At 44.5% G+C, this 27,723-nt stretch overlaps 3 protein-coding genes across 9 annotated transcripts in view; 2 read left to right on the plus strand and 1 right to left on the minus strand.

Moving 5' to 3' along the window:
• POLE3 (DNA polymerase epsilon 3, accessory subunit) lies at positions 1–2,659 on the minus strand. The gene is made up of 4 exons (XM_082404239.1): positions 2,458–2,659; positions 2,272–2,357; positions 1,811–1,929; positions 1–1,538 (listed from the first exon to the last, which is right to left on the minus strand). Exons 1-4 carry the CDS (start codon positions 2,521–2,523, stop codon positions 1,366–1,368), a joined length of 444 nt encoding a protein of 147 aa, XP_082260365.1. The 5' UTR covers positions 2,524–2,659; the 3' UTR covers positions 1–1,365.
• A 304-nt stretch (positions 2,660–2,963) lies between these two features.
• LOC309634188 (uncharacterized protein C9orf43 homolog) lies at positions 2,964–19,769 on the plus strand. 7 transcript variants are annotated; one of them, XM_082404093.1, is made up of 14 exons: positions 2,964–3,326; positions 5,631–5,830; positions 5,934–6,084; positions 9,561–9,618; positions 11,234–11,325; positions 12,949–13,015; positions 13,772–13,926; positions 14,601–14,751; positions 15,130–15,190; positions 15,462–15,520; positions 15,751–15,838; positions 18,059–18,138; positions 18,820–18,886; positions 19,097–19,769. In XM_082404093.1, the coding sequence occupies exons 2-14, from the start codon at positions 5,680–5,682 to the stop codon at positions 19,306–19,308; spliced, it is 1,392 nt and encodes a 463-aa protein (XP_082260219.1). In that variant the 5' UTR covers positions 2,964–3,326; positions 5,631–5,679; the 3' UTR covers positions 19,309–19,769. The 7 variants fall into 7 exon arrangements, with proteins under 7 accessions (XP_082260219.1, XP_082260222.1, XP_082260223.1 ...); XM_082404096.1 differs by having other exon boundaries at positions 18,820–18,877; XM_082404097.1 differs by having other exon boundaries at positions 15,751–15,811.
• Positions 19,770–19,891: 122 nt separating this feature from the next.
• The window catches only part of RGS3 (regulator of G protein signaling 3), a 145,326-nt gene continuing 137,494 nt past the window's right edge, over positions 19,892–27,723 (plus strand). The window contains exon 1 of the mRNA XM_082403806.1: positions 19,892–21,882. Coding sequence (XP_082259932.1) covers positions 21,834–21,882 — 49 coding nt within the window. The 5' untranslated portion in view covers positions 19,892–21,833. The remainder of the gene's footprint in view (positions 21,883–27,723) is intronic.

The following is a 27,723-nucleotide window of genomic DNA, read 5'->3' on the forward strand; positions in this document are numbered from 1 at the left end:
TCACTTTTAACAGGAATTTTTATTTATACAAAGCATTATAATTTTCTCAATATTCTTCATTCACTTATCGACAAACTTTCCACTGTATTCATTTAACAGATTAACAGTGTCACACTACATTTCACTACCTTTCAACCTCCAAGCACTCAATTTAGAGACGAACAAAGAAATGCTCGAAGCACCAAATGGAAAGAGAAGAAAACTAGGAAGGGTCAACAGAGATACTTCAGAAGCAGTTAAAGGGGATGGGTTAGGGGAGGAATTAGATTCCTGAGCACCATCAGATTTCCCTTATGGTTCAGAAAGGTTTACAAAATCATTTTTAAAAGACATGAGATTAGAACTAGGGAATCAGAGGAAACCACACTTTGGGATATTAAGCAGGTCATCCAAGTTCCTGGATTGGGAGAAGTGAGAAAAAGAGGGACAGAGAAAGTGGGAATGGGGAGCAGAGGAGAGGCAGAACAGAGACAGGAGGTGAGCACAGTGGGAGAAAGTTGTGCCTAGAAGAAATAAAGTCTGGAAAAGCCAAGTCACTAGTCTAGGAGATGGACTACAAGAAGAGAAAGCCTGGAATTTTATACCTTCCAGGAGGTGACAACAAATCCTGAAGCTCTACAGTCGCAGGCAGTGAGGTGCATTGAAGACTAAACCATCTGTTTTACAAGAGTAAGACACTGGCATCCTTGCTTGACTAATTCTACTCTGTTGATTTAAAAGCGTTATGTGCCAAGAACATAGCCACCCAAGCAGGTAACATGCCTATAGGCAATACAGAAGGGGTCCAAGCCAAGTGGCTCTGTAGAAACCAAACTTCAATTAATGTTACTGTCAAGTGAGGAGACAATAGAACAGATTTCACTGTTCTCTCGAACCCTTATAGTAATTTCCTAAAGCTAAGCCATTCTGATCACCTGAAATAAGCTAGTATGACCAAATACTGTACAATCAAATAGGCTGACCATGATCAAACCCCAATTTTTCCTGAGCCTTGACTGCCTCTATGATCTGGAACACAGTCGGCAGCATGGAAGTTATTATTACTTTTTTTGGGGGGTGGGGAGGGAACTGGGGATCAACAACTGCCTAACTATACGTGTAAGTAAACAAGAGAGATCAAATTGACCAATTAAATTAGCTGTTCAGAATCTCTCTTGCCAAAAAGTCATAACCTTGAGACTGATTAAGCAAAACAGGATTCCGCTACTCAGATGCTCCGAGTCTGGGAAGCGCTGGTTTTCATGATAATTCAGTTTTTATTTCGATCTTCTGCCTAAGACTACTCTGTCCAGCACGAAAAAGCTTCACACAAACGTGTACGGCGTTTCAGAGTGGTACCTTCCGAGCTGCGTCTCCCCATCCTCTTCAGTTGTCCACTTCCTCCTCTTCATTCTGTTCTTCTTCCTCCAGCCTTTCCTCATCTTCATCGTTGTCCTCATCCCTGCCCTTGTCTTGCTCTTCCGAATCTGTTTTTTTGTCTTTGTCCTTCTTCTTTTGCTCTGAAGCTTCCTTCTTGCCTTTTTGCTCCCTCCTGTAAGCTGTAAGGATGAAGGGGAGGGAGTTAGGAGGCAAGGCTGAACCAGACTGCAGCAGCTAACTCCACTGCATAACTGGAAAAGCTGAGGCACAGAAGGAAAAATAACCCGCCCAGCACCACAAAACAGTTACGCGGTGGTGCCTGCCATCGGAGTCGCATCCAATACTTGCTTACCAGACTTAAAGGCACCCAAGCTGATAAAGACTCAGGGCCAGGTGAGCAGGTCATACAGGATGAACATCTACTTGGATGAGAAAACGAAAGGGTAGTTACCTTCCAGAGCTTCTTTTAACGGGGTCACGAACCGCTGAAACTCCATCTCCTCCATGGCGGAGAGCACATCGCTGGCATTCAGTGTCTTGCGCTTCCCTTTCATCGCGAAGTTGTTGGCACTGAAAGAAGAAAGATTAAGGGCTGTCAGATGCCCTCTTGCCGCGTACGGAGTGGGTGGGAAAAGGAGCACCCAGAAGTGGCATGAGAAAGCCTGCATACATGGATTTTTGTGACACGGTAAGTCCCTCCCTTACCGGTACAAAGTTACTGTTGTCTTATTTTGTTTCAGAGATTGCAAGCCCTGGACGAGGGCTCTGAACCTCTCTCCACTGAGGTAGAACATAATTAACTGGGGTGTGCGGGCTCCAGGCCACGAACTCCGAACCGGGTGGGGGGGGGGGGTTGTCTCTTTACGCCTCCCTTATGCCCAGCTAAGCTCCGGCTAGCTCTGTCCGCCTCACCAGGATGTGGCGTACAGCACGAAGACGCTGGCGGCGCGGGAGATGGCGCTCCGGGCCTCCTTGGAGATGCTGACACCGTCCGGGAGCTGTGAGAAAAGCGGGGGTGAGCAAACCTACCGGCCCAGGACCTGTTTTCCCCTGCCCGCTCGTCCGCCCCTGGCCCATCCGCCAGCCGGAGCTCCTCACCGCCTCCTTGATGATCCTGGTGATGACGGCATTGGGCAGGTTTAGGTCCTCGGGCCTCTCCGCCATTGCCGCGGCCGGGGCCCGGGCCTCGGACCTCCTCTTCAGGCAGCTACGGCGTCCGGACTTCCCGCGTCGCCACGGTCTGACCCAACGAGGCTTCCGTCGCGCCCCGCGTTGCCCACACAGCGTCCCACAGTTCCCCGCGCGCCATAACCTGCCTCCTCCTCCAGCCCCCCTTCCGCCTCCAGTGGCCGGTGCTTCCGAGCTTTCCACGCTGCCATGGTTTTGGCTCGAGGGGCTTCCGTCCGGCCTCACCGGCACCTGGCGTCCTTTCCCAGGCTCGTTTCCCTGCTTCACGCCACCACCATATCTGGAACTTGCTTAGCAAATGAAGTATGGCTCACTGGGCTTTCCGTCCCTTTCCCATAGTGCTCTGCGCCGCTGCCTGGCGACGTCGCCGCCTGGTGGCTAGCGTGGGAGACGGAGGCGTGGACTGAGCTGGCGGGGCGGGGCTCCTCCCCATGAGAGGCTGGGCCCATCGTTCGCTTCACCGCGCGTCGAAGAGTGGCGTTTTTCTGTGGGATTAGGCCGCTTGGCTTCTGCTTTGGTTTCGCGGAAGCGCGGCCGTCCGAGTCCGCATTCTCCCACTTCCCTTTTCCGGAACGAAGCGGGAAATCTTTTTTCAACTCTGCCGGCGCGAATGGCCACCTCTAATCTTTTTAGCCCTCTCGACTTTGTAGTAATGGTATTAAGAATAACTGTTACCTAAAATTTTTTTTTAACGCAGACTACTTTGCCAGCACAGTGCTAGGGCTGGCGACATAGAGATGGGCATGACTAGACCTCGGGGCTCAATTCGGGCTGGTCAGGTAACAAAAGGGCAACACGCAGCCGGTTGTAAGAATAATGTAACATTATATTCGCATTCAAAAACAAACCCTCTTACAATTGTATTTGCTTTTTAGTTCATCGAATTGTTCATAGTGCATCTTTCCTAGTAAAAAAACATTTCCATGGTTTTGCAGTGGCTTTTTTAAAAAAATTTTTATTTATTTATTTATTTTTGGCTGTGTTGGGTCTTCGTTTCTGTGCGAGGGCTTTCTCTAGTTGTGGCGAGCGGGGGCCACTCTTCATCGTGGTGCGTGGGCCTCTCACTCTCGCGGCCTCTCGTTGCGGAGCACAGGCTCCAGACGCGCAGGCTCAGTAGTTGTGGCTCACAGGCTTAGTTGCTCCGCGGCATTTGGGATCTTCCCAGACCAGGGCCCAAACCCGTGTCCCCTGCATTGGCAGGCAGATTCTCAACCACTGCGCCACCAGGGAACCCCGCTTTTTAAAAAAAAAAAAAAATTATTTTATTTTATTTATTTTTGGCTGCATTGGGTCTTAATTGCTGTGCGTGGGCTTTCTCTAGTTGTGGTTCTCTTGTTGCGGAGCACGAGTGTGGGCTCTAGTGTGGGCTTCAGTAGTTGTGGCTCATGGGCTCTAGAGCTCAGGCTCAGTAGTTGTGGCGCACAGGCTTAGTTGCTCTGCGGCATGTGAGATCTTCCATGACCAGGGCTCGAACCCTTGTCCCCTGTATTGGCAGGCGGATTCTTAACCACTGCACCACCAGGGAAGTCGCTGCAGTGGCTTTTTAAGTTCTACCATTTTCCTATTACATTTGTAGCAATTGTCCTCACTCCCGCAAAGCAGAAATGCTTTTTTTTCTTGAAATCTGCTGTCTCAGGTCACCCTTAGTTTTCCTGTTTTTGACAGAGACATGAACACGGAGAAATATTTCCCTATTATAAAAAAAACAACAGCAAATGGGATGATAAATGGCAACTGAAACTGCTTCAGTTAGAGATTATAGGGTTTGGTGGGAGAACTGTCCACTTGGCTAGAATACACCTGGTTTAAAGATGTCAGGAAGTGCTCAGCTCCAGCCAGTTGCTATCTAGTTGGAATTGGGCCCCTGTGTTGTTAGATATTTTAATCTTTAAGAGGAGCCAGCAATCTGGACATTATGGACTATTTCCATCTTTGCGTAATGGCTCAAAGTGCAGGCCAAACAAAACAAATCATAGGTCAGGTTCAATCCCAGGCCAATAGTTTGCTATCTTTGGTTTAAACTATAAGCTCTTTAGAACAGGGACTTATTTTGTTCTTTATTGTTCTCTATGCCCATAACAGTTCCCCTCACATATTTGGTAGTCAATAAATGTGTTGAGTAAAAGAAAAAAGAAATGGACACTGTCCTTAAAAAGTTATTAGGGATCAAGTGGTAGTGATTGCCTAAAACATTTCTAGAGAGAGAAAGATAACATTTATTGAGCACCTGTTATATATCATGCATAAAAGTAGATTATCTTATTTAATGCTTCTATGATGCTACTTAGGGATTTCCCCTTCCCTACTTTATATGAGGAAACAGGCTGAGGGAGGTGAAGTAACTTGCCCAAGAGTATACAGCCAGTAAATGAAAAGCCAGTGGCTTCTGATGCGACTGTGGGTCGACTGATTTGCTGTTTGAGCAAACCCATTCATTTCTGGTGGGTATTTTAGCCGCCTGTGTGAGAACTGGAGCATACTGAAAATTGAAGCATCTTTTCCAAAAGTTTGAGCCGTCTAAAGTACTTTTGCGCCTCAGCCGTCGCTCAGTATCCACAGAGGATTGGTTCCAGGAGCCCCTGTGTATAACAAAATCTGAGGATACTCAAGTCCTATGTACATTAATTATAATTTGATAAGGCTTTTTGGAGATGGTGGCATCTTCTCCCTAATGATTAATGAAGGGGAAAAGGAAAGGATGCTAATATTTATTTTGAACTATATGCCAGAACTTTTAATGTCCATTAATTAATTGTTGTGGTGACCCTGTGAAATAGACTTATCCTCGTTTTGCAGCTGAGGAGACTGAAGCTCAGATTGGTTAAATATCAGGTCACTCAGTTATTAATTTAAATGGTCAGTTAGGAGACCTTCTGGAGTCAGTCTGAACCCAAACTCTTTATCACTCTACTCCATGCTGAGATTATTTCATACTTGCTTGTTACCCAATTCCTAATTATCCTGTGACCACCATTTATCTATATGGTTCAATAGAAATATTTCATGCTTTGAGTGCAACTTAATATCTGGACTGCGTGGCTAATGTATAGTATTCCCTAATTATGTGGTGATTGTTTTTCCAGAGGGCTAGAAAGCTGCAAGATTGGCTTTTGTCCTAAAGCATTTGTAGCTATGGACTTGCCAGATAAAAGCCAGTGGGATGAAACTACCTGTGACCTGGCTGTTTGTCAGCACCCACAATGCTGGGCAACTCTCCGCCGAATCGAGAGGGGCCACCCTCGAATTCTGGATTCCTCCCGCAGATCTCCTCTGGATGCTGAAGGTGAATTAGCCAGCCCTGTCTCCTTCCTTACAAGATCCTTGAATTGTTTCTGTTTGGCTCCCTTTTGACATGTTACATGTTTTCCTCCGGTCTGGTCTTTCAGACAGACTCCCAGTGCTCACCATTGTAAACATCGCAGATTCCTGCTTCCAGGCCAAGAGACTTGCTTGTGGTCATTTATCAGGATTTACCTTCCCCAAGGCTCACTCTTTATTGTCTCAACATTCAAAGTTTTACTCCAAATTTCAACGCAGGTAAATTATCATGGAATCTTCCTTAAAGGGCTTCCGACCTCAAAATTCTGGGTTAACTTCCTTTGCCCATGTAGTAGACTTTGAGAAAGCTAGATTAAAAACAAAACATTAATGGGAATTCCCTGGTGGTCCAGTGGTTAGGACTCGGCGCTTTCAGTGCTGTGGCCCGGGTTCAGTCCCTGGTCGGGGAGGTAAGATTCCGCAAGCTGCATGGCGTGGCCAAAAAAGAAAAAAAAAAAAAAAAAAAAATCACTTAAAGGAGTGATGAATAGTCAGTGGGAAACAGAAAGAAAGTTTTTTTTTTTTTTTAAACTAATTGTTGAGAACACTAGTGCTTTTTTTTTTTAAAAAATGAAAGCTTCTTTCTTTCTTTCTTTATTTTTGGCTGTGTTGGGTCTTCTGTGCAAGGGCTTTCTCTAGTTGCGGCGAGCGGGGGCCACTCTTCATCGCGGTGCGCGGGCCTCTCACTGTCGCGGCCTCTCTTGTTGCGGAGCACAAGCTCCAGACGCGCAGGCTCAGTAGTTGTGGCTCACGGGCCCAGCTGCTCCGCGGCATGTGGGATCTTCCCAGACCAGGGCTCGAACCCGTGTGCCCGGCCTTGGCAGGCAGATTCTCAACCACTGCGCCACCAGGGAAGCCCTTTTTTTTTTTTAATAGAAATTTATTTATTTATTTTTGGCTGCATTGGGTCTTCGTTGCTATGTGCAGGCTTTTCTCTGGTTGTGGCGAGCGGGGGCTACTCTTCGTTGCGGTGCATGGGCTTCTCATTGCGGTGGCTTCTCTTGTTGCGGAGCACGGGCTCTAGGCATGCAGGCTTCAGTTGTTGTGGCACACGGGCTCAGTAGTTGTGGCTCGCGGGCTCTAGAGCACAGGCTCAGTAGTTGTGGCTCACGGGCTTAGTTGCTCCATGGCATGTGGGATCTTCCCGGACCAGGGCTCGAGCCCGTGTCCCCTGCATTGGCAGGCAGATTCTTAACCACTGCGCCGCCAGGGAAGTCCAAGAAAGTATTCTTATTTGTCTTGTAGGAGTTGGTTAAAAGGGGGGGGCGGTGTATTAGTTTTCTAGGGTTACCATAAAACATGTACTATAGACTGTGGGTTAAACAACAGAAATTTATTTTCTCACAGTTCTAGAGGCTAGAAGTCCAAGATTAAGGTATTGGCAGAGTTGTTTTCTTCTGAGCCCTCTCTCCTTGGCTTGTAGGTGGCCATCTTCTCCCTTTGTCTTAACATTGTCCTCCTTCTGTGTGTGTCTGTGTCCTGATCTCTTCCTACAAGCACACCAGTCATATTGGATTAGGGCCCACCTATATGACCTCATTTTACCTTAATTATCTCTTTAAAAACCCTATCTCCAAATACAGTCAAATTCCTTTCTTTTAAACAAAGATTTTAAAAATATTTATTTATTTATTTATTTATTTATTTTGGCTGCGCCGGGTCTTAGTTGTGGCACACAGGATCTTCGTTGCAGCACACGGACTTGTTTAGTTGTGGCATGCGGACTCTTGGTTGCGGCATGCATGCAGGATCTAGTTCCCCGACCAGGGATCGAACCTGGGCCCCCTGCATTATGAGCTCGGAGTCTTACCCACTGGACCACAGGGAGGTGCCCAAATACAGTCAAATTCTGAGATACTGGGGGTTAGGACTTCAACATAAGAATTTTGGGGAACACAATTCAACTCATAACAGGGAGTATCTCATCAGCTTCTGGGGGTCTTGAGAAAACTGTGTCCATATACACTGTTTTTCTTATCTTTTATTTTTAGGTATGAAATTATTTGTAAGCTCTCAAAGGCAGAAGCAGTGGTTTCCTTTTGAATCTCCTATAGAGTCTAGGCACCCAGTTAGAGCTTGCTGATGTTGGAAGCTAAGGGACGTGTGTCTGTGGAAAACGTAGACTTAAAATTCAAAGGCCCTGTTGCCTGGAATCAAAACACTAATGGGGGCCCTTATAGTGGTTTCTTTTTCCTGTTTGATTTAAGCAGCCCTTGATGATTTCTGTTAGGCTAAAAGGTAGTATAGGAGAGGGTAGGACTACTTGCTGGTTTTCTGAGACTTGAACGCTGAGAAAATGGTGGCTTCTTGCAGTCAGGGCCTGTCAAAGCAGACTATGACATCATTTGCTTGGTTGCTCATTGAATTCAGAAATATATCTTAGTGGGGCCACTTTTTTGTGCGCTGGGGATACGACGGTAAACAAGATACGGTCTTTACCTCCAAGGGGCTTTCAGCCTAGTTGGGGAGACAAAGAACCATTCAGTGTGATGTGTGTGGTGAGAGAAGTGCCCCCTTGGTATGTGGAAGCACACAGGTAGGGCTCCTAGCCCAGGGCACTGTCTTCTGTACAGATGGTATCTGTGCCTAGACCTGAAAGCAGAGCAGCCTAGTAAAGTGGGGCTTATAAGTGGGTAATGCACGGGAAGAGAGTTCTAGACTATAGCACATGCAAAGGCCTGGAGGCAAGAGGAAATTGTTTATGTATCAGGAAAGTAGCTCATTGTGTCTAGAACAGAGAGCAGGAATGGTCAGAGATGAGGCTGGGGAGCTGGAGTAAAAAGTAGGGGCCTGTGTCTCGGAGGACTTGATAAATCAGGCCAAGGAGTTAGGTCTTTATCTTACACCTCTTTGCAATATTCATTCATTTATACATTTAACATGTTTTTAAAAAAAATAAAATAGCAAATGATATGAAAATGTAAAGGGTTGATATTCTTTTTTTTTACTGTGGTAAATATACATAACGTAAAATTTACCATTTTAACCATTTTTAAGTGTACAGTTCAGTAGCATCAAGTACACTCACAGTCTTGTGCAACCATCGCCACTATCCACTTCTAGAACTTTTTCATCGTCTCAAACAGAAACTCTGTGCCCATTAAACAATAACTCCCCTTTCCCTCCTCCCTGTGGCCCCTGGTAATCTCTATTCAATTTTTTTGTCTCTATGCATTTGCCTATTCTAGGTACCTCATATAAGTGGAGTCATACAATGTTTGTCCTTTTGTGTCTCGCTTATTTCATCTTGCATAATGTTTTCAGGCTTCATTCATGTTGTCACATTTTTCAGAATTTCATTCCTTTTTAAGGTTGAAAAATAGTCCATTGTATGTCCGTGCCACATTTTGTTTATTTAGCATGTTTTTGAACATCTACATCAAAGTTACTTAATAAATTTTTATTGATGGTGATGTAACTATCTGTAGTTGGAGAGAATTCAGTAGTTGGAGGCTATGAATTCAGTTTGATGCAACAAATAGTTGTGAAGTGTTTGCACTGTGCAGTGTCTGGAAGCTGTTCCAGGAAAAACAAACAAAACTTAAGGCGATGCTGAGACCCTACATTCATTTGGTAGGAATTAAGCCCAAGGGTTTCTGTAGATAAGTAGGAGGCTTTTCCTCATAGCACTAATTTTATCATTCCAGTAAGTCTTTTGTGACTCTGTTTCATGTTTGGAAACTCTCATATTTTAGGCCTTGGAAGGATTTACCTGACAGAGACTTAATATGCCGTACTAACAGATCTCCCAAAGTAAGTCACAGATCAAAAAAGGTACTTCCTCAGCATTTTCTCTTTACTAGTGGGAATAAAATATTTGCCTTTATTTAACATTCAGGATGACTATAATCTGAACAATGATAATGATCATGATGAAGATCACTAATATTGGGCCCTTACTATGTGCTAGACTCTGTGCTAATGCCTTTACATGTTATACTGTTTCTAGAAATCCCAGACACAGTGGGATTGATTTGTGGCAGTTTGGCATAGGTGAGAATTCCTATCTCTGTCCTGCATAGAGCATGTTCAGCTACTAAGTAAACACTGTCATCTCATAATACAGGGAAATTAGAATGCCGGAATGTCAGATCTAAAATAAGCCTCAAGATCGTCTACACTCATGACTTTCAGAGTTTTTTTAGCTATGACCTATGGTAAGAGATACACTTTACAACAAAATATCATGGAACAATCTTTACCCTAACTATGAGTGATAGAGTCTGAAATTTTCTATCCTATTCTATTTCATTTTAGAACAGTGTAGGCTGTGATTCACAAAATTTGATTTCATGACCTATGAATAAGTTGCAAATGCAGTTTGAAGAATATTGCTGTGGTCTATCGCATGTTATCTTACAGTTGAGGAAACTGAGGCCCAGATAGGAAGTGATTTGCTGAAGCACAGCTAGTTAGGAGAAGAGCTAAATTTTAAGAAGGAAAAAACCCTTCTACTTGTCTACAATAGAGATTTACTATTTTTTGCAGTCCTACTGGATGCCTTATATTTTTTTCCATAAGATCCTTCACTTTTCATGTGGTGGAGAGTGTAAGGGACCAAGAGAGGGTAGATGGGTTTGAAAAGATGAATGAACAAATCACTTACCTCTTTGACCTCTTCAGAATGAGAGGGTTAGATTCAATTAGTTTTAAGTTAATTGTCTAGGATAATACACACGCATGGTTCTAAATTCAAAATGCATAAAGGGGTTTATGGTGCAAAAAAGGTCTTCTCTGTTCCCCCAAGCCAGTTAGTTCCTTTTCATGGGGACAACCTTATTTTTAATAGTTTTTCTTTTTCCCTGCCTGAATCCTGCCAGGGGTATAGACTAGATGATTTATAAGATTTCCTTATAGATCTAGGATCCTAAATAGTGAAATGTGAAAAAATTTATGACTTTAACTTTTATGTAGTTGCTTATAATTGTAGACAGGCTGTAAAAGTAGAAAACTTGCTTCTGCCTCTATCGGTTCTCTCCCTGCTCCCAGACTGTGTTGTTTTATCTTCAGGGGATCTAAGTCTCTGGAGTGCAGTGAGCAGAACGAGTAGTGTTCCCTTAGGTAAGCCCCAAGGTATCCTCCTATGAGGTGGGGTTGGGAGTTGCTAAATGCTACCCTAATGTGGCAGGGAGGCAGGGGAGACTATACACTTACCAGTGCTCACTCTTGCAGAGTACCTTTACTGATACCTAGTTTCTCAGAGGAATAGTATGAAGATATTTTGGGGATGGGAAATGTTTTTGTCTTACCATCTTCTGAACCACCATACCTTTTGGTTAGCATGATGATTCAGTCCTTATCCTGGTACTGAATACCATTAGGAGTGGGTAACTTCAAGCCATACACAGGCTTTATATCTTTCTCTTAGCTATCAGTGCTAAATTTGAATGAGACACAACTTCCTTGTCCTCAAGATGTAGGAAATACGGATGTAATCTGGATCCCAGAGAAGCATACGAGGTGAGTATCATGTCGAGAATTTGGGAGTCTTCAACTCTTAATGTTCTACAAATGCCTATCGTCCTCTGCAGACCTTCTCTCTGTGACCTCGTTTTTTTTTTTTTCTTTTTTTAAAATTAATTAATTAATTAATTAATTTTTGGCTGTGTTGGGTCTTCGTTGCTGCGCGCGGGCTTTCTCTAGTTACGGCGAGCGGGGGCTACTCTTCGTTGCGGTGCGTGGGTTTCTCACTGCAGTGGCTTCACTTGTTGCGGAGCATGGGCTCTAGAGCACAGGCTCAGAAGTTGTGGCACATGGACTTAGTTGCTCCACAGCATGTGGGATCTTTCCGGACCAGGGATCGAACCCGTGTCCCCTGCATTGGCAGGTGGATTCTTAACCACTGTGCCACCAGGGAAGTCCCCTGTGACCTTGCTTTTAGCTAGCTCATTGCAAGAAGCAGGAGGTCAAGCAGAGCAGAAGGCTGTGGTCTCTTGTATTTGCCTCTTGCTACACTGGAATTCTTGTTGGTACACTTTGAGATTCATGCTTTGGGAGTTTTCTACGTAAAATTCTACCTGACAGTAAATAGCATACCAGATAGGGCCCAATGTATTTATGAGGTTTGATTAAGAAACAAATGCCTTCTGACTATCAGTTTTTCTTATTAGCCATCAGCGACTAGTAAAGTTTTCAGTGAAGCCCATGAATCTTTGGTCTCAACCCTAAGGACTAGCACACTGGTACAAAATGAATAGCATATATATAGAACTTGTGTACAAAGCAAGTGTGACGAAGATCATTTGTCGAAGGTCCAAAGGCTTGCTAATATTGACAATCATTGGAAGAAATTGGTTTTCCTTTCGTGACTGCTGAGGCTTTCAGATTCTTTTTGAGTGACTGTTTAGAGATGATGAGACTTTATTTTCTTTAAAAAAATCCTGTGAATGCTTCTTTATATATGCATTTTGTGTGTGAATATATATGGTGTAAACAAAAAACCCCTAAGGATTTATTTCCTTTCATGTAAAAGAAGCCCAGAGTTGGGTGGGCCAGGGCTAGTATGTCAGCTCCATGAAGTAATCAGAAGCCAGAGCTCCTTCTAGCTTTCTGGGTCATCATCCTTAGCCCATGGCTTCCATCTTCTTAGGTGCTTTCTAGGGGCTTTCAAAGTCTAAGTTGACTGCTAGAGCTTCAGCCATCATATCTGTGTTCCAGGCAAGAAGGAGGAGGGAGATGACAGAGCAAAAAATATTTGAGCACCTCTGTGCTAAGCAGTGGAATTCAGTGGAGAACTAACTACTTTGTCCCTTCCTCCTGCAGTCTTATGGTGGTGGTGGGATTCAGACATTATAGACATCGCTGCACCTAAGTATATAATTACTAGTTTGGATGAATACTATGAAAGTAAGTAACTGGATTGTATGAGAGAACGGTGGGGAACCTAGTTCAGATGTGAGGGCGAGGTGGGGGTGGGGTTCTTGTTTTTAGCAGCCTCTGGGAAGCAGGCACCCCTGGCTTCCCAGCCAGCCGTCCTAGAGTACTGAATGGAGGATGGAAATCTTCATGGTCATCACTCATACATATCCCTGATGTTTCTGTTTAAGATGTTTGGGAATAAGTTGTGGTTATTCTTATTTCAAGTCCAGCTGAGAAGAAGCATATTATTCGCAGCCAGGATGGGGAGATGAAAAGAAAGAAATCTACAGGGGTAAGTTTGCTGTTTTGGCCAAACCTTCATGATATTACTCTGCAGAGTTTATTTTTGTTTTCCTTTCAGGTATCTTCCCCCTCCCCCCATTCTCTCTTTAAATGAACAAAATCTGCCAAAGAAAACCCCTCTTAAGGAAGGAATAATTACCAAACCATCTTCTGCTCTGAGACTCTTTTCCCCTACCTCCTCCTTGTAGGAAGGTAAAAGAACACCTTGAAGAGATGTTAGGAGGAACTGTTGGCTATTCAGAGGGAATTTTTGGTTGATTAAAAGCTAATTTTCATTGTGATGGGAATAGAATTTCAACAGACTAGAAGTTATAATGGACCTGTGCTTCTAATTCTAATTCTGCCATTTATTGGGTAAATGTAGCCTTGGGTAAGTCACAGAGCTGGCAGGTTGCTATGTCCAGGAGAATAGTGTCTTGGCCCATTTTGTTTGTTGCTGAATCCCCAGCCCTAGCCCTGTGCCTGGCACGTAGTTGGCCAATAAGTATTTGTTCAGAACCTTTTGGGGAAAAAATGACACAAAGCAGCTAATCCCCGTATTATCTGAATTCAACAGTAGGGTTGGAGAGCCAGATTAGGAAAAATGTGGTGGGTCTGGTAGTGTAGAGGAGGCGAGGATGCTGGAGTCGGTCTGGAAACAAGAGTTTCCCATGGCATCGTTGTACTGGGAGGCTGGAATGCTGATGGGACGAAGTGGCATTGAAAAGAGTGCTTCAGGGAGTTCTTTCCATCATTTCTCTTCCAGAAACACAAGTCATCTCGGGACCCACAAACACAGTTGGGACCTCCAGGGATGATTGTGCCTCCTCCCTCCCCAGTACACTTGTTTGAACAACTAAGTTCAGAATGCGTACCTTTATGGAACCAGTATGACATGTTACCTCAGGATCTACTGAAGGAGTAAGTACCACGTAAGCCTGTGGGAGAGCCAGAGCATCTTCTTTTCTTCAGAAGCTGAGAAGGGTCTAAGCAGTATGCTCTTTCTGAGGAGGGAGGGGAGAAAACTGCCACTCTACTTGGTCACTGAGTTCTTGGACTTATCAGTGTGCAGTGATGACAGTAATCACCCCCATTTATTAAGTACTTGCCATCTGCCAGGCCCTGTGCACACTGCATATCTTCTCTCCTTTAAACCTCCACTGGGAGGTAGACACGCTTTTCTTTCTGTAGATGAGTTACGGGTAAGTGGGAGGCAGAATGGATATGTGGTTTGGAGCGAGACAACCTTTGAATTTTGTATTGAAATTTACCGCCTTTGTGAATTTTGACTATTTAGTTAGCATCTTTAATCTTCATTTTCCTCATTTGCAAAATGAGGATAATAATACCTGTCCTTACGGTGTGGTAAGGATTCAGTGGTATAAAACACATGAGCCTGACATATAGTAAACACTTAATCCATTCAGCTACAATTATCATACTTGCATCTCAAAGCCATTACTGAACGAGCACCTGTTGGTACAGGCCTTTGAAGGCCCAGAGTGGACATGTCTTCAAATGTGGAGCCTTTTCATCTCTTTCTCCTCAGCCGAGAAGAGCTGTTGCCGACTTTCTGCTGTCTCTGTTCCCTGCAGCCTCTTGCTGGATAAAGGGAAAACCGTACCTTATCTGGAGATGCAGACACAGCTGGCCATGATGAGAAAGAAACCTCCCCTGGAAAAGAGCCGACCTGACAGTGCCATTTCTGCTAAGATGTATTTATCTGTACACTGCCTCACCCCGCAAGTAAGAGCCAGGGAACCTCAGAGGAAGATGTCTGTATGCAAGTCCAAACTCATCTCTCCTCAGGGCTGGAGGAGTTAACGTTCTATTTCTTCTTTCTCTTCTATCCTTCCACTCTGGATCCATGCCCCATAGAAGGGCTGGGCTGTATGTAGGTGAAAGCAAATGTACAGGGAGAGGTTTAAGGAGAGCAGCGTTCTCTATTTCTTCTGCATTTTGCTTCCCACACCTTTCCCCTCTCCACAGCCCCTGGTACAATGCTGCACACATTGGCTTCTCAAAAAATGTTTGTTGACTAGATGGATGAATGCATTTGGGGATACATTTTGGGAAAGGGAAAGACCTACAGTAGAGCTGTTCTTCTTTTTTTTTTTTCTCTAGAGACCAGCATTGAGATATCCTGAACATTTGAAGAAACTATATTATAACCTGACAACAGAAGGTAGGTTTTTCTGGTGCTGCTAGATCTCCAGGTACCATTCCCCGTCAGCCCACATTTCTGATACTTGATCTTGGTCCCATGTTTGTGGCCACAGTCTTATAGGGTCACATGTAGAACTCAGAAAACTGCAGCTTCAAAAAGCACCCCCTCCCGGCTTGGTCCTGACCAGAGAGAGAGTGTCACCATTGGGTAGCAGAGCACAGCAAGCAGCCCCGCGGAAGGGTGGGAGCTGTCAGGGAGAAGAGGATTGAGCTGGCTCTCTGGTCACCAGGTTACAGGAAGCAGCAGCGGCAGCAGCAGGGGAAGGTGAAGACAGCTACTAGGAAACAGGTAGAGTGGCAGCGAGGGGACCCCTAGGACCTGCTGGGATTGGAGCAAGTGGGTGAAGCCTGGAGCAGGAAGGGACGTATGAGAGATGGGATTCTCCCTGTTGTCTGCTGGTTGTAGATACAAAGTTCCTGTATGGTTATGGATACTAACTTCCTTCCTTTAAACCCTTTTTGAAAAGGTTTCTTCACTTCCAAAAGTCCTAATTCAGTTCCCCCTCATGTGGGTTTCAGGAGGCTAAAAAGAAATCCAAGAGTGAACCAGGGAGCCACAACACCTCGCATAAACGTTCAGGTGCCATGGTTTATGACCCACGCTGTGGTAAGGAGAATGTATGGGTTTGGGAGTGACAGAATCCCAGGACCTAGCTGAGGACAGGAAAAGCTGAACACGTTTGTCATTTGAGGACCTGCCTTTATCAGGCGCTCGGAGTTCCCCTTGGAATGCTTTGGTTTGGCTGGTCTACCATGTATCATCCTTCCATCAAATATTTACTAAGCAAGCGAGCTGGGCCAGATGTCTGCTTCACATGGGGATTTGAGAGATGACCATGAACATGAGTCAGAGTCACTTTCCGCTCAGGTTCTACTTTAGAAAAGGCAGCGGTTTGAGGATGAAGAGCTAGCCCAGGTTATTGAAGAGAAGAGCCCTGAGGGCTCATCGGCCAGTAAGGCAGGGAAGAGCCAGGGTCCCTCACCAGAGGGCCATGAGAGTTCTAAGGAAGCGGAGTCAGCCGCTTCTCAGCCATAGGTTAAAAGTCTCAGGAAGCTCACACTATCTAGCCCCATCCAGCAGTCAGGGGGCTAATTCTTGACAGAGGATCCTTTTCCTGTGGTGTTCATGCCAGAGATAAGAGATTTCCCTTTTTGGAGTTCTTATCATGTCTGAGCTGAAGGATATACTTGCCCTGGTCCCTCTGACGTTTCTCAGCTTGAGTGCAGAATGGGAGAAAGAATCCCCCTAAACCTTGGAAGATTCTTCTGCCCTAAATAGACTGGACATTGCTGTCTGTAATGTGAAAATAACTGTTTAATCATCAGAATTCACTCTGCAACCCTGGGGCACTGAGGGCTCGGGTAGGATGTTTCCTGAGAAGGATGCTGTTCTTTGTTTAACTCCCATCCCACTGAGCTCTCTGATACCTAAAGTGTCTTCTAACCTGAAGATCTAAGAAGGCTCCTGACCTTCACATGGGAGGTAGACAGAACTGGGGCAGAGGTACTTGTCCAAGGTTAGCCCTGCATCCAGGGTGATCGCCAGTCCCCTGAGTTTCATTCTGGTGCCTTCTGTTCCTCTTCCTGATGCCTCCAATAGGAGCAGCTTTGCTTGGATGACTGGGGGGCCCTTTGAATTGTGTTCTTAGAGCGGTGGCTTGTCTTCCTTGAGCTGAGAAAGGCCTCATGCAAGAGATGATTTTTTGTTTCTTTTTTAAAAAAATTTTTTAGGCCGCGCTGTGTGGCATGCAGGATCTTAGTGCCCCAACCAGGGATCGAACCCGTGCCCCCTGCCCTAGGAGCATGGAGTCTTAACCACTGGACTGCCAGGGAAGTCCTGAGGTTATTTTTGCTTTGGATCTTGAATATGTGTGAGGGTTTTCCCAGTATGGACGAGAATTCCTGGAAACAGGAATAGGCTGGGTAAAGGCATCTTGGAGGAGCATGGCTGCGGGGAGGAGCACTGAGCAGTCTGGCGTGGCGGCGGGGCCAGGCATTTAAGGGAGAGAGGTACGTCAGGCCGAAGAGCCTGCTGAGATGTTTGATCTTCATCCTCAGTGGTGGTCAGTGATGCTCTACCTTCACGGTGCCCTGAAATCAATTGAGGAGCTTTTAAAACCCTAAAACCCAGGCTGCACCCCAGACCTGTCAAATCAGAGTTTCTGGTGTTAGTATCCAGGCCTCGGTGGTTTTCAGAATGCCCCAGTGCTTCCAGTGTGCGGCTCAGGTGAGGGCTAGTTCTGTCAGGGGGCCAACACCCGTGCCGAGCAAGGGAGTTCCTCGATCAGCGTCCCCTTTACCATCATACCTCTGGTGGCAGATTGGAAGATGTTCATTTAAAGAAAGGGAAACTGAGAAAGGAAAGAATAAGTGCATTTAGGGACTAGTTGGGGAAACATCTGATACAAAAGAATCATAGATCTAGAGGTTTTTTGGGAGGGAGGATGTTCATTTTCAGAAGCCAATATAGGTGCGTAGGGATGGCACGGAAAGTAAGAGCAGTGTTCATAGACTGAACAGGTAGACTTAGGGGTTCTTTTGCTGCTATGATGTACAGGCACCTGCCCCTTAGGTTTCATGGAGGAATCCTGGATATTTTAATACAGACTTTATCTTAATCACTAATTCTGTAATAGGTGTGGTCACAGTCCCAGGTGAACAGAATCACATGTAGAACTCAGAGGGCTTAACTCCCTTTTACCTGCCTCTAAGGTTCTGTATTGTCCTGGATGGGGAGTCACCTGTAGACTAGAGATCAACTAGAAGTTCAACAATGGGGTATGAAATACCAATAAGAAGAGAACTGCGTTGATTTTGTGGTCACTAGGTCACAGAACTCTACCAGGTCGGGAAAGTGACAAAACACAGCAGCAGCAGATGAAGATAGAAGGCCCCACTTTGAAACAGGTGAGAGTGTCGGAGTGCCATTGTGCTAGGGCTGTTTCAGTTGTCTGTCACTGTATAACAAACCACCCCAAAGCAGAACCGTAGTGGTTTGCTATTTCTCATGGTTCTGTGGGTTGACTGGACAGTTTTTCTGGTCTTGCTTAAGGTCACTCATGCAGCTGCATTCAGCTGGAGGCTGGGTTGGGGCTCTTGGCCAAATTGTCTTAGTTCTCTTCTATGAGGCCTCTCCATGTGGCTAGTTTGGGCTTCTTGACAGCATAGTAATCTCATGAAAGCACTTTCCTAGGGATGGGCCTGGAACTGGAACAGTATCACTTCTGCCACATTTTATTTGTCAAAAAAATCACAAGTCTAGTCCAGATTCAAGGGGAGAGGAAATCAACTCCATCTCTTGATGGAAAGAACAGCATGTACATACAGGAATGCGAGGAATTGTTGGCAGCCACCTTTGGAGGCAGTCTACCCTTAGTTGACAGCTGGAAATGGGGGAAAACTGGGTTCTGCCTTCATCTGGTCAGCCTGGAGGTCAAAGAATGCGTGACACAAGCGTCTCTCTTCAGTCTCAGGAGGTGGCATTTTGTCCTGTCTTAGATACTATTTTCTCCAAGAAAAGCATCTTTTAGAAAAGCCCTTTGTTTCCTAAAGTCCTGATTCAAGTTTCCTTACATGTATGAATTTCAGGATTCCACAGAGAGACCACAGATGGACTGCACTAAGAAAATCCTGGATTCCTTCCCCGGTAGGAAGAGTAAGATACTGGGGTGGAGGAACCTTAGTAAGTGACTGAGGACAGGGAGAGCTGAACCTGTGCTGACCAGGATGGTTCACCTCCCTGGAGGGCAGAGCTCTCATCCCTCAGAAGGGTCCTAAAGATATTCCAGCCCTTCCTTTCTGTCTTGATTTTTCAGTTAGTTGGGAGAAGGCTACAGGTGCAATTAATGGCTGGGTCTTTTTTTAGGTCCTGAATTTTCCACAGTAGAATGCACTAACAAGGACATCAGGACTCAGATGGAGATTTTGCTGGAAGCCCAAGAGAGGACCCCAAACAGTACTTCTAGAACAGGCTGGAACCCTGAGCTCAAACTGCTGAGGATTCTTCAGGCCACTGATGAAGAGGACGAGGAGAACCAACCCTCTGGGGCACAGAGTGAAGAGTCTCTGGAGGCATAGGCGGAAGGCATCATGGGGCAGCCTTATGCCAGAGCAGCATGCTTGGATTCCTGAGGACAGTGACCTTGGACATAAGGGCAGGAAGGAGAGGGGACTTCTACTTCCTGGAGCCTCTACCGGGGTCTGACCTTAGGGATTCTGTTTTCTTCATTCACTTCTACTTGCTTCTAAAATAAGCGAGGGAGAAAAAGCCCCACCCCTTTCTAACTTAGACCTTTTCTCTTCCATTAGGTCCAGGATAATTTTAGTGATTAAATACAGCTGCTGCTTATCAAAAGACTCATTTCTCTGTTTCTGGGTCACTTTTATCTCCTCTCTGAAACTGAAAGGTTTCTAGTTACAGGAAGATGAATTTGGCCTGTGGGAACCCCTACTGTGTTGCTTTTCCTCCTATTCCCTGGAAATGGTTTATTTTGAGGATGGCATCTGCATCATTATCAAATAACATTCATTGTGCTGTGTGTTATGTGTAGTATTCTTTGTGTGGTAGAGGACTCATATTAACCTAGAAGAGTCTAAGGATCCAGTTCCTAAGTTACTGAGTCTGCAGGAAAATTCCAGTGATGTTCATAAAGATGCAGAATTTCAGAATCTCAGGGTTGCTTGTACTTGGTTTTTGGAAGGATTTCTAAAAATGTTTTTGTCCTTAAACTTTTTAGTACAGAAAAATTTCAAAATTACATAAAAGAGAATAATATAAGGAAACTCTCATGTACCCATACTAAAAGAGAATAATATAAGGAGACTCTCATGTACCCAGTATCTTAGATTTGGGTAATAAAAGCCTGGGCCCCATGCCCCATGAGTTGAGGTAAGGGCAGTTGGGGCCCCAGTCTTCTCAGCAGCTCTGTACCCAAGGTAGAGCTTCCCTCCCACAATTAGGGGCTGGGTGGTAGAAGAGAGACTCCGCCTATGGGCTGTACTCACAGAAATTAGTCTCAGCGACAGGTAGCTAGGGGCAGGATGAGAAATGATGACATTCTGTTCCTCCTGGAAAGTAGCCCTCTGACTTGGAACTAGGGAGCGAGGGAGCCCTGCATCCTTGGGCGCAGCAGTCTGGAGTCGAGTTGTCCCAGTGAAGTGGGGGAAAAGGGCGGGGGAGTGGGCCTAGGGTCACATACCGTAGACTCTTGGAGTTCTTACCGAGGTTTTGTAGATTTTCTTGAACAAGCGTTTCTTCATTTGTTGTATGCACTTAGAGCCATTTCCAGAGACTTAAATAAATTAAAATAATTTTCATTAGTTTCACTGGAGAGCTGTTTGTGGAGCTCCTTGCACTGTGAGGCAAGAAGTGGAATTCTGGACTGGGCCTGTGAACTTTTTGTAAAGAAGAACTTACCCCTCATCAATTAATTTGTTACCCTAAGTACAGTTTGTACAAGAAAGGCAGATTAAATGTTCTACCCTTTTTTAACATTGTCTCAAAACAGACCAAATTAGAAAGCTAAAACTGCTGCCTGTCCATTCTTCATCTTTCCCAAGCCAAATCAAAATTATATGACATCATTTGTGTTACTAGACTGAACTATATTTAGCTGAATCTTCATGGTCAGAGGAATCCAAGAGGCTTATATAGGCTGTTTTTCTGAAAATAATTATTTCTCAAATGTACATTACATTGCAGAGTGACTCCTGTGCGCTAACTTAAAAATTTACAACTTTTTCCACTTCTTCTTAGCCTACCCTTAGACCTGTCCTCCCGAGCAAACCCAATTTCCAATGGGCACTAGTGGGGTTGAGGATGGGCAGGGCTTAGCTTTAATTTGCTCATTTTATCTGAAGACTTAGAGAAGGTCTAACTATAGTAAGCAACTCCCAGAAATTGGCACATTCGTTTAAGTCGTGATGATTAGTACAGAGTTACCTTTTGAATCATGACATATTTTGAGTGAGAAGGTATTTGCTATCTGAATACTGGCCTTTGCTTCTATTTTCAAAGAGAGAAAAAATATTGTAGGCTGAAACTTGTTTCATCTTTGTTATGCCAGTCCCTCAAATTTGGATAATCATAAACAGAATTTAGGGAAATAGCTACATACCACATTACAGTTTTCAAGGCACTTTATACCCACTATTTTGATTGGTTCTCTGGCCAACTCTATAGGTAGGTGTGGATTGTCTCTGTTTTATAGTTTAAGAAACTCAGGCTCAGAATAAAGGGCTGATGATAGCCCATTTGGAGCCTTTGGGTGAATTAGAAAAAAGGGACCCTTTAAGACACTTTACTACTATCTGCTAAAAAATTATTTCAATGAATATACAAACCTACGGTGATTACAATTTGAGCAACACCCCTAGTGTTGGTCCACTGCACAACAGTACCTGCTGGCCTTGCTGGAGAGGTTAAGTAATTTGCCAGAAATCAAAGGCCAGCAAGTGAAGGGGGTTGGGCTTAGAACCTGAGCCCTTGTCTGTTCCAGTGTGTTCTGATGCCTCTCTGATTCCCTCTCTTTATGCACAGCTGACAATCAGAAAGGAAGGATGAGGCCCTGTAGAAAAGAATTGACTGATGGGGAGGAGCCCTCATGAACCCTTTGTTTCAGCCTCCCAATGTTCTGAGAGAGAAGGAGCCAGGTAACTGTTGCTAACTGCCGTTTCCCCACCATCTGGGCCATAGGAATCAGGAGAATCGAGGCCTAATAGCCAGGAGGCTCCAGCCAGAATCGCTTGAAGATCTGCTTTACGCACTTGAGCAGACAGGACGACTTAAGACTTGGTCTGTTGGAATACTGTCTGGGGAGCCTTTTGTTCCCAAGAAACTAGATTCTGTTTTTTTTTTTGTTGTTGTTGTTCTTTTCTACTTTCTTTGTGATCTCTACTAGGGATAGGCCACTTTATTTGCTCACCTTGGTTTTCTGAGCATACTTCCCAATGACACCTGGCCCAGTTTGACCTGTGTGCATAAGCAGAGTCAGTGAAAGCATCTTCAGACATTCTGTGCCCACACTCTCATCCTTGCAGAGCCAGCTGTCTTTTGTTTTGCTCTTGGTCCTGACATCTGGGGTAACAGATTCTGTTCTTCATTGTTTTTGGATTACAGAAAGCTCCCTTTGGAGGGCGGGAGTCAGGGTTTTCATTCGCCGTGGCAGTGACCCTTAAAAAAATCAGTGTATTCAAATGTGCCTAAAGGAATTGTTCGCTAAATTAAGGACAGAAATGCCTCTCGCTTTTAGATTAAAATGATTAGAGGTTCCTTGGAATCTAGAAGAATGTGGGAGAAAAAAATTGTAAATTTTCAATTGCCATAAGGTACTAAGGTATGAAATTAATTTGCTCGTCTGTTTATACATTTATTTAAAAAATGTTAAGTACTTATTATATGTTAGAGGATCAACCCCTAGATTATCTTGATAGAAAAGGAAATGTTCTGCAGAGATGGTGGGGAGTCATTCATAGGAATATAGCTAGAAGTTTCACTGGAGCAAATGGTAAAGTTGTTTGAGACCACTAGGTGGTGATATTACATTATGAAAATGATATTCTTCTAAGACTGGAGGCCTCTGGTTGTTTCTGAGACCGTCTGTATACACAGCCAAAGAGACTTCTTTGTGAGTAAACGGAGGAAAAGCTACATTTCAACCTTTACATAAGTGATCTAATTTAAGTGCTCAAGGGGACTGGAATCTCCTGGAGGGATTGGGCTGTGTCTGTTGTGTCACGCTTATCGCCCCAGCTTATAGCTCCAGCATGTAGTAGGCGCTCAGTAAATGAGTGAATGAATGAATGAATGAGTCTTTGAACAATTTAGATTCTCATTAGAAGAACCATTTCAAGAGTGTGGAAAATTCTGGAACATGCACAGAGGCCTAGGATTTGGGGAAGTTGGGGGCTATTGATGGTCCTGACAGATCATCAGCTGGGCAGAGACTCAGGGAGGCAGCATTTGGGAAGGTAGAAACATCAAAAGCTATCTGAGGCTCCTATATTGCTTTGTGTCTCCTAAATTTATCTTGATGAGATTTCACCTGTTTAATATAGGGAGGGTGTAAACCAACAAATTCGGATTTTTTTCTTGCATCTGTATTACTTCTAATGATGGCTCTGCCTTGGAAAGGATCTCCAAAAATAACTTACTCTTCTCTGCCTCTCATTCATTGGTACAGTTGTTCATTCAGTAATTTATTTGTTGTTCATTCATTCAGTCCACAAATATTAATTGAGCACCTATTATGTGCAAAGCACTGGTCTAGGCTGTGTGATCATCTCTGACATTCTCCTATCATGGCCCCTTTGAGTTCAGGGAATCACCAAATCCTATTAGCTGTAGAATCCAAATTTATGCTCCTCTCTGTTCCTCCTGCTCTTACCCTAGTCCAGGCCTCCATCTTCTTTCATCTGGGTCACTGCATCAACCCCTGATCTTTACTGCTCCCATCCATTCTCCCATCTTTCCAATGTGCAAATATGGTCACATTACTCCTTAAAACTCTCCCTTGGGGACTTCCCTGCTGGCACAGTGGTTAAGAATCTGCCTGCCAATGCAGGGGACATGGGTTCGATCCCTAGTCCGGGAAGATCCCACATGCTGTGGAGCAACTAAGCCCATGCACCACAACTACTGAGCCTGCGTGCCACAACTACTGAAGTCCACGCACCTGGAGCCTGTGCTCCGCAACAAGAGAAGACACCACAATGAGAAGCCCGTGCACCGTAACAAAGAGTAGCCCACGCTCGCCACAACTAGAGAAAGCCTGCGTGCGGCAACGAAGACCCAAAGCAGCCAAAAAAAAATAAATAAAATAATTTAAAAAAACCTACCAAACAAAAAAACTCTCCCTTGCCCTCAGGGTCAAACCCAACCTCTTTTGCTTGTTTTACAAGCCTTACAAGATAGGGCTGTGACCTGGTTGGGCCCTACTTGTTTTCCTTAGCCCCAATTCCCCCAACTCTCACCTCGTTCTGTGTGCTCCAGTCATGACTTTTTCTTTTGGTTCTTTTAATAAGCCCTGTCCTCTCTTACCTTCAGACTTTTTCTTCCCCCATACTCTTCCTTTAACCTATAAAATTCTTTTCTTCCTCCTTCTGCCTGGCGACTTTCTACTCATTCTTTAGATCTCAGCTTGTGTGTTATTATTTTGGGGAGCTTTTTCTGAGCACTGTCATGGTGAGGTTCCACTCTTTCCCCTTTCCTCTCATACCCTTTCCTCACAGCTTGTCCGTTGCCACCCTCCACTGCCAGACTATCAGTTCTGTGATTGGCATCTGTCTTCACTGCATATCTTTACCACCTGGTTGACTGCCTGGCACGTTGTAAATGCTCAATGACATGTGCTGAATGAGTGAATGAATAAAAAACACAGGGACATATCTCCTCCTTTGGGGTACATTTGATGTAGCAGTGTGAGTTGAGTGGTACAAAGAAGGAGCTATAGTGGTAAGAAGGAAGGGGTACTTTGGGTGCTACCATCTGAGGCTGAATTAAGTTTTGGCAAGTGGAGATGTTTGTGGAGGTGGCCTTTAGGTAGAGGGAAGTGGGAAAAGTTTGGGGGATAGGCAGGGGGTGTAGTGTTCCTGTCTGGGAAGAGTGGAATGTAGGACTGGAGATGACTTGTGACTAGATAGTTTAGGGCCTTGAATGCCAGCCAGGAGAGAGTGGACTCTATCTGATAACACTGATGGCTTTTGAACAGAGGAGTGATAGAACGAAATCAGTGCTTTAGAAAATGTTAATCTAATGGCAGTGAAACAAGAATTGGAGAGAGACCAGCTCTGTGTCATAGGAGGCTGTCATAGAAGTCAAGATGGGAGGTGACCAGGGCTTGGATCATGTACGTGGCAATAAGAATGGAGACAAAGGGAAGTTGTGCAGAGGAAGAATTAAGAAGCTGGAAAGTGGAAAGAAAGAGTGAGGGAGAGGGAGGAGTCAAAGAATTTTCAGCCTGACAGTGAGGTGCTGTCATCAGAAATTGTGAAGTTATAAGGAAGAACCAGTTTAAGGGAAGATAAAGGAATTCGTTCATCAAACCTTTCAGTGGAGTTCTAGCTATCTATGCTTTTCACTTACGGAAATTCAGTCAGTATGTGGGGCTAAAACATGAAGCACAAGTGCGAGGGAGTGACAGACTATAATGCAGCTGGTGGGGGCTGTTCTGGCTCTGCACTCAGTGAAAATACATCCCGGAGGGAGTGCAAGACGGAGAAGGTGAATTTGCTGTTCCCCTTTTGATTCACAATACCATGTGCATTTTATGGGTGACTGAGGGCTTATTTGAGGGTAATTTTGACTATTCACAGTCTATGCTTTATATGCTGATTTAGATCTGAATTCCCTGGCAAGATTTGCCTTTTTAAAATGTGTGCCAGACTAGGCTGGGCAGTAGCAGCTACTAAGAAGACACATCTCAGTCACTGCATTAGAGTTGTTCACAGTTAGCTGGGTAGAAAGATATGAAAGCAGACAATTAGGGCTACAGTCTAGGTGAGCTGTCGGGGAGAGGGTGGGTGCAGAGAGGAAGGAGATTTTTGGTTAGTGTGTCAAAGCAGAGGTGGCCCTGGGCCCTGGCGTTGCAGAGAGATCCAGGAGTCAGATCAGAACAGGTAGCTGAGAGTAAAAATAGGAGTGAATGAGATCTCAGAGGGGGAGAATATTGAGGAAGGAGGGAGACTGAAGGGCACAACTGGGTAGCATACTCTCACTAGGAGGCAGGAAGAGCCATAAAATAGAGGAATTTTCAGAGAAGTGGGAGGAAAACTAAGAAAAGGGGGATGAGGACTGAGAAGAGGCAAATGATATTCAGAATATGGAAGTCAGTGATGACCTCTGAGTGAACAGTTTCAGTAAGTGGTGGGAGCAGAAAAAGGGGTCCGAGAGTGATTGGTAAGAATCTGGAAGCAAAAGGAATACATGTCACTGCTCTCAGTTACAGTTCCAGTAAAACCAACCCAGATATATTCCCTAGTTCCCAAGGAAATTCCCTTGGAGAATGTTTGGGATCTCTAGATGCCATGACCTCTGTCCCTGTATGATCTGCTACTGTCCACTGGAAGACAGTTCATCATCACATTACATTGATCCAGAAAAAGGCTTTGGTCTACATAAGCTTTATATTCAAGCTTGAGTGTCATCCATCTGAGCCACAGATCTCAGCTGTGGTGGTTGCATTTTATACTAAATATATCCATATTATTTTCTTCCATAAGTAGAATCCACATTCCCACCTGACTGCAAATGCTAAGTTGCTAATAGCTTCCCTGGAGTTTGCTTCTTGCAATTACCTCATCAGAATTTAGACAAGGCAACATATAACAATTTATTCCAGGATGCAGGGAGCTCTGGGTGTTTTTTTTTTGATTTAATTTATTTTATTTTTGGCTGCATTGGGTCTTCACTGCTGCACGCAGGCTTTCTCTTGTTGCACCGAGTGGGGCTACTCTTCGTTGCATTGTGCGGGCTTCTCATTGCCGTGGCCTCTCTTGTTGTGGAGCACAGGCTCTAGGCGTGTGGACTCAGTAGTTGTGGCATGCGGGCTCTAGAGTGCAGACTCAGTAGTTGTGGTGCACGGGCCCAGTTGCTCTGCAGCATGTGGGATCTTCCTGGACCAGGGCTCGAACCCTTGTCCCCTGCGTTGGCAGGTAGATTCTTAACCACTGCGCCACCAGGGAAGCCCTCTGGGTGTTTTTTTTAGTTAATCATTTATTATCCTAGTTATAGTGTTCTTTTATTTTTTTTTATTTCTAATTTTTAAAATTTTTTAAATTTTTTGCAGCATAAGAACAGTAATGGTTTTGATTCACTTTATTTTTTTAAACATCTTTATTGGAGTATAATTGCTTTACAATGGTGTGTTAGTTTCTGCTGTATTACAAATTGAATCAGCTATACATGTACCCCCATATCTCCCTCCCTCCTACCCTCCCTATCCCACCCCTCTAGGTGGACACAAAGCACCGAACTGATCTCCCTGTGCTATGCGGCTGCTTCCCACTAGCTATCTATTCTACATTTGGTAGTATATATATGTCAATGCCACTCTCTCACTTCGTCCCAGCTTACCCGTCCCCCTCCCCATGTCCTCAGGTCCATTCTCTACGTCTGTGTCTTTATTCCTGTCCTGCCCCTAGGTTCTTCAGAACCATTTTTTTTTTTTTAGATTCCATATATATGTGTTAGCATACAGTATTTGCTTTTCTCTTTCTGTCTTACTTCACTCTGTATGACAGTCTCTAGGTCCATCTATAGTGTTCTTTTAAAGAGATTTAAATAATAGGAAAAAACCCTTTTATATGTACCCACATAGTTACCATTTCTGGTGTTCTCTTCATTCCTTTTGTAGATCAAGATTTCCATATGGTATTGTTTTCCTCCTGCCTGAAAGACTTCAGCATCTCTTGTAGTGCAGGTTTGTCGATGATGAATTCAATCAGCTTTTGTAAGTCTGAGAAAATCTTTATTTTCGCCTTCATTTTTAAAAGATG

This window comes from Balaenoptera borealis, assembly GCF_965194805.1.
Source record: "Balaenoptera borealis genome assembly, chromosome: 8".
NCBI classification, from domain to species: domain Eukaryota; kingdom Metazoa; phylum Chordata; class Mammalia; order Artiodactyla; family Balaenopteridae; genus Balaenoptera; species Balaenoptera borealis.

Coding starts and splice junctions, on each gene's coding strand:
- LOC309634188 (XM_082404093.1), top strand. CDS start 5,680: ATGGACTTGCCAGATAAAAGCCAGTGGGATGAAACTACCTGTGACCTG. Junction 5,831..5,933: donor ATCTCCTCTGGATGCTGAAG/GTGAATTAGCCA, acceptor CTGGTCTTTCAG/ACAGACTCCCAGTGCTCACC. Junction 15,521..15,750: donor AGACAGCTACTAGGAAACAG/GTAGAGTGGCAG, acceptor TGTGGGTTTCAG/GAGGCTAAAAAGAAATCCAA.
- POLE3 (XM_082404239.1), bottom strand. CDS start 2,523: ATGGCGGAGAGGCCCGAGGACCTAAACCTGCCCAATGCCGTCATCACC. Junction 1,930..2,271: donor GTGCTGTACGCCACATCCTG/GTGAGGCGGACA, acceptor TTCTTCTTTCAG/TGCCAACAACTTCGCGATGA. Junction 1,539..1,810: donor GTTAAAAGAAGCTCTGGAAG/GTAACTACCCTT, acceptor TCATCCTTACAG/CTTACAGGAGGGAGCAAAAA.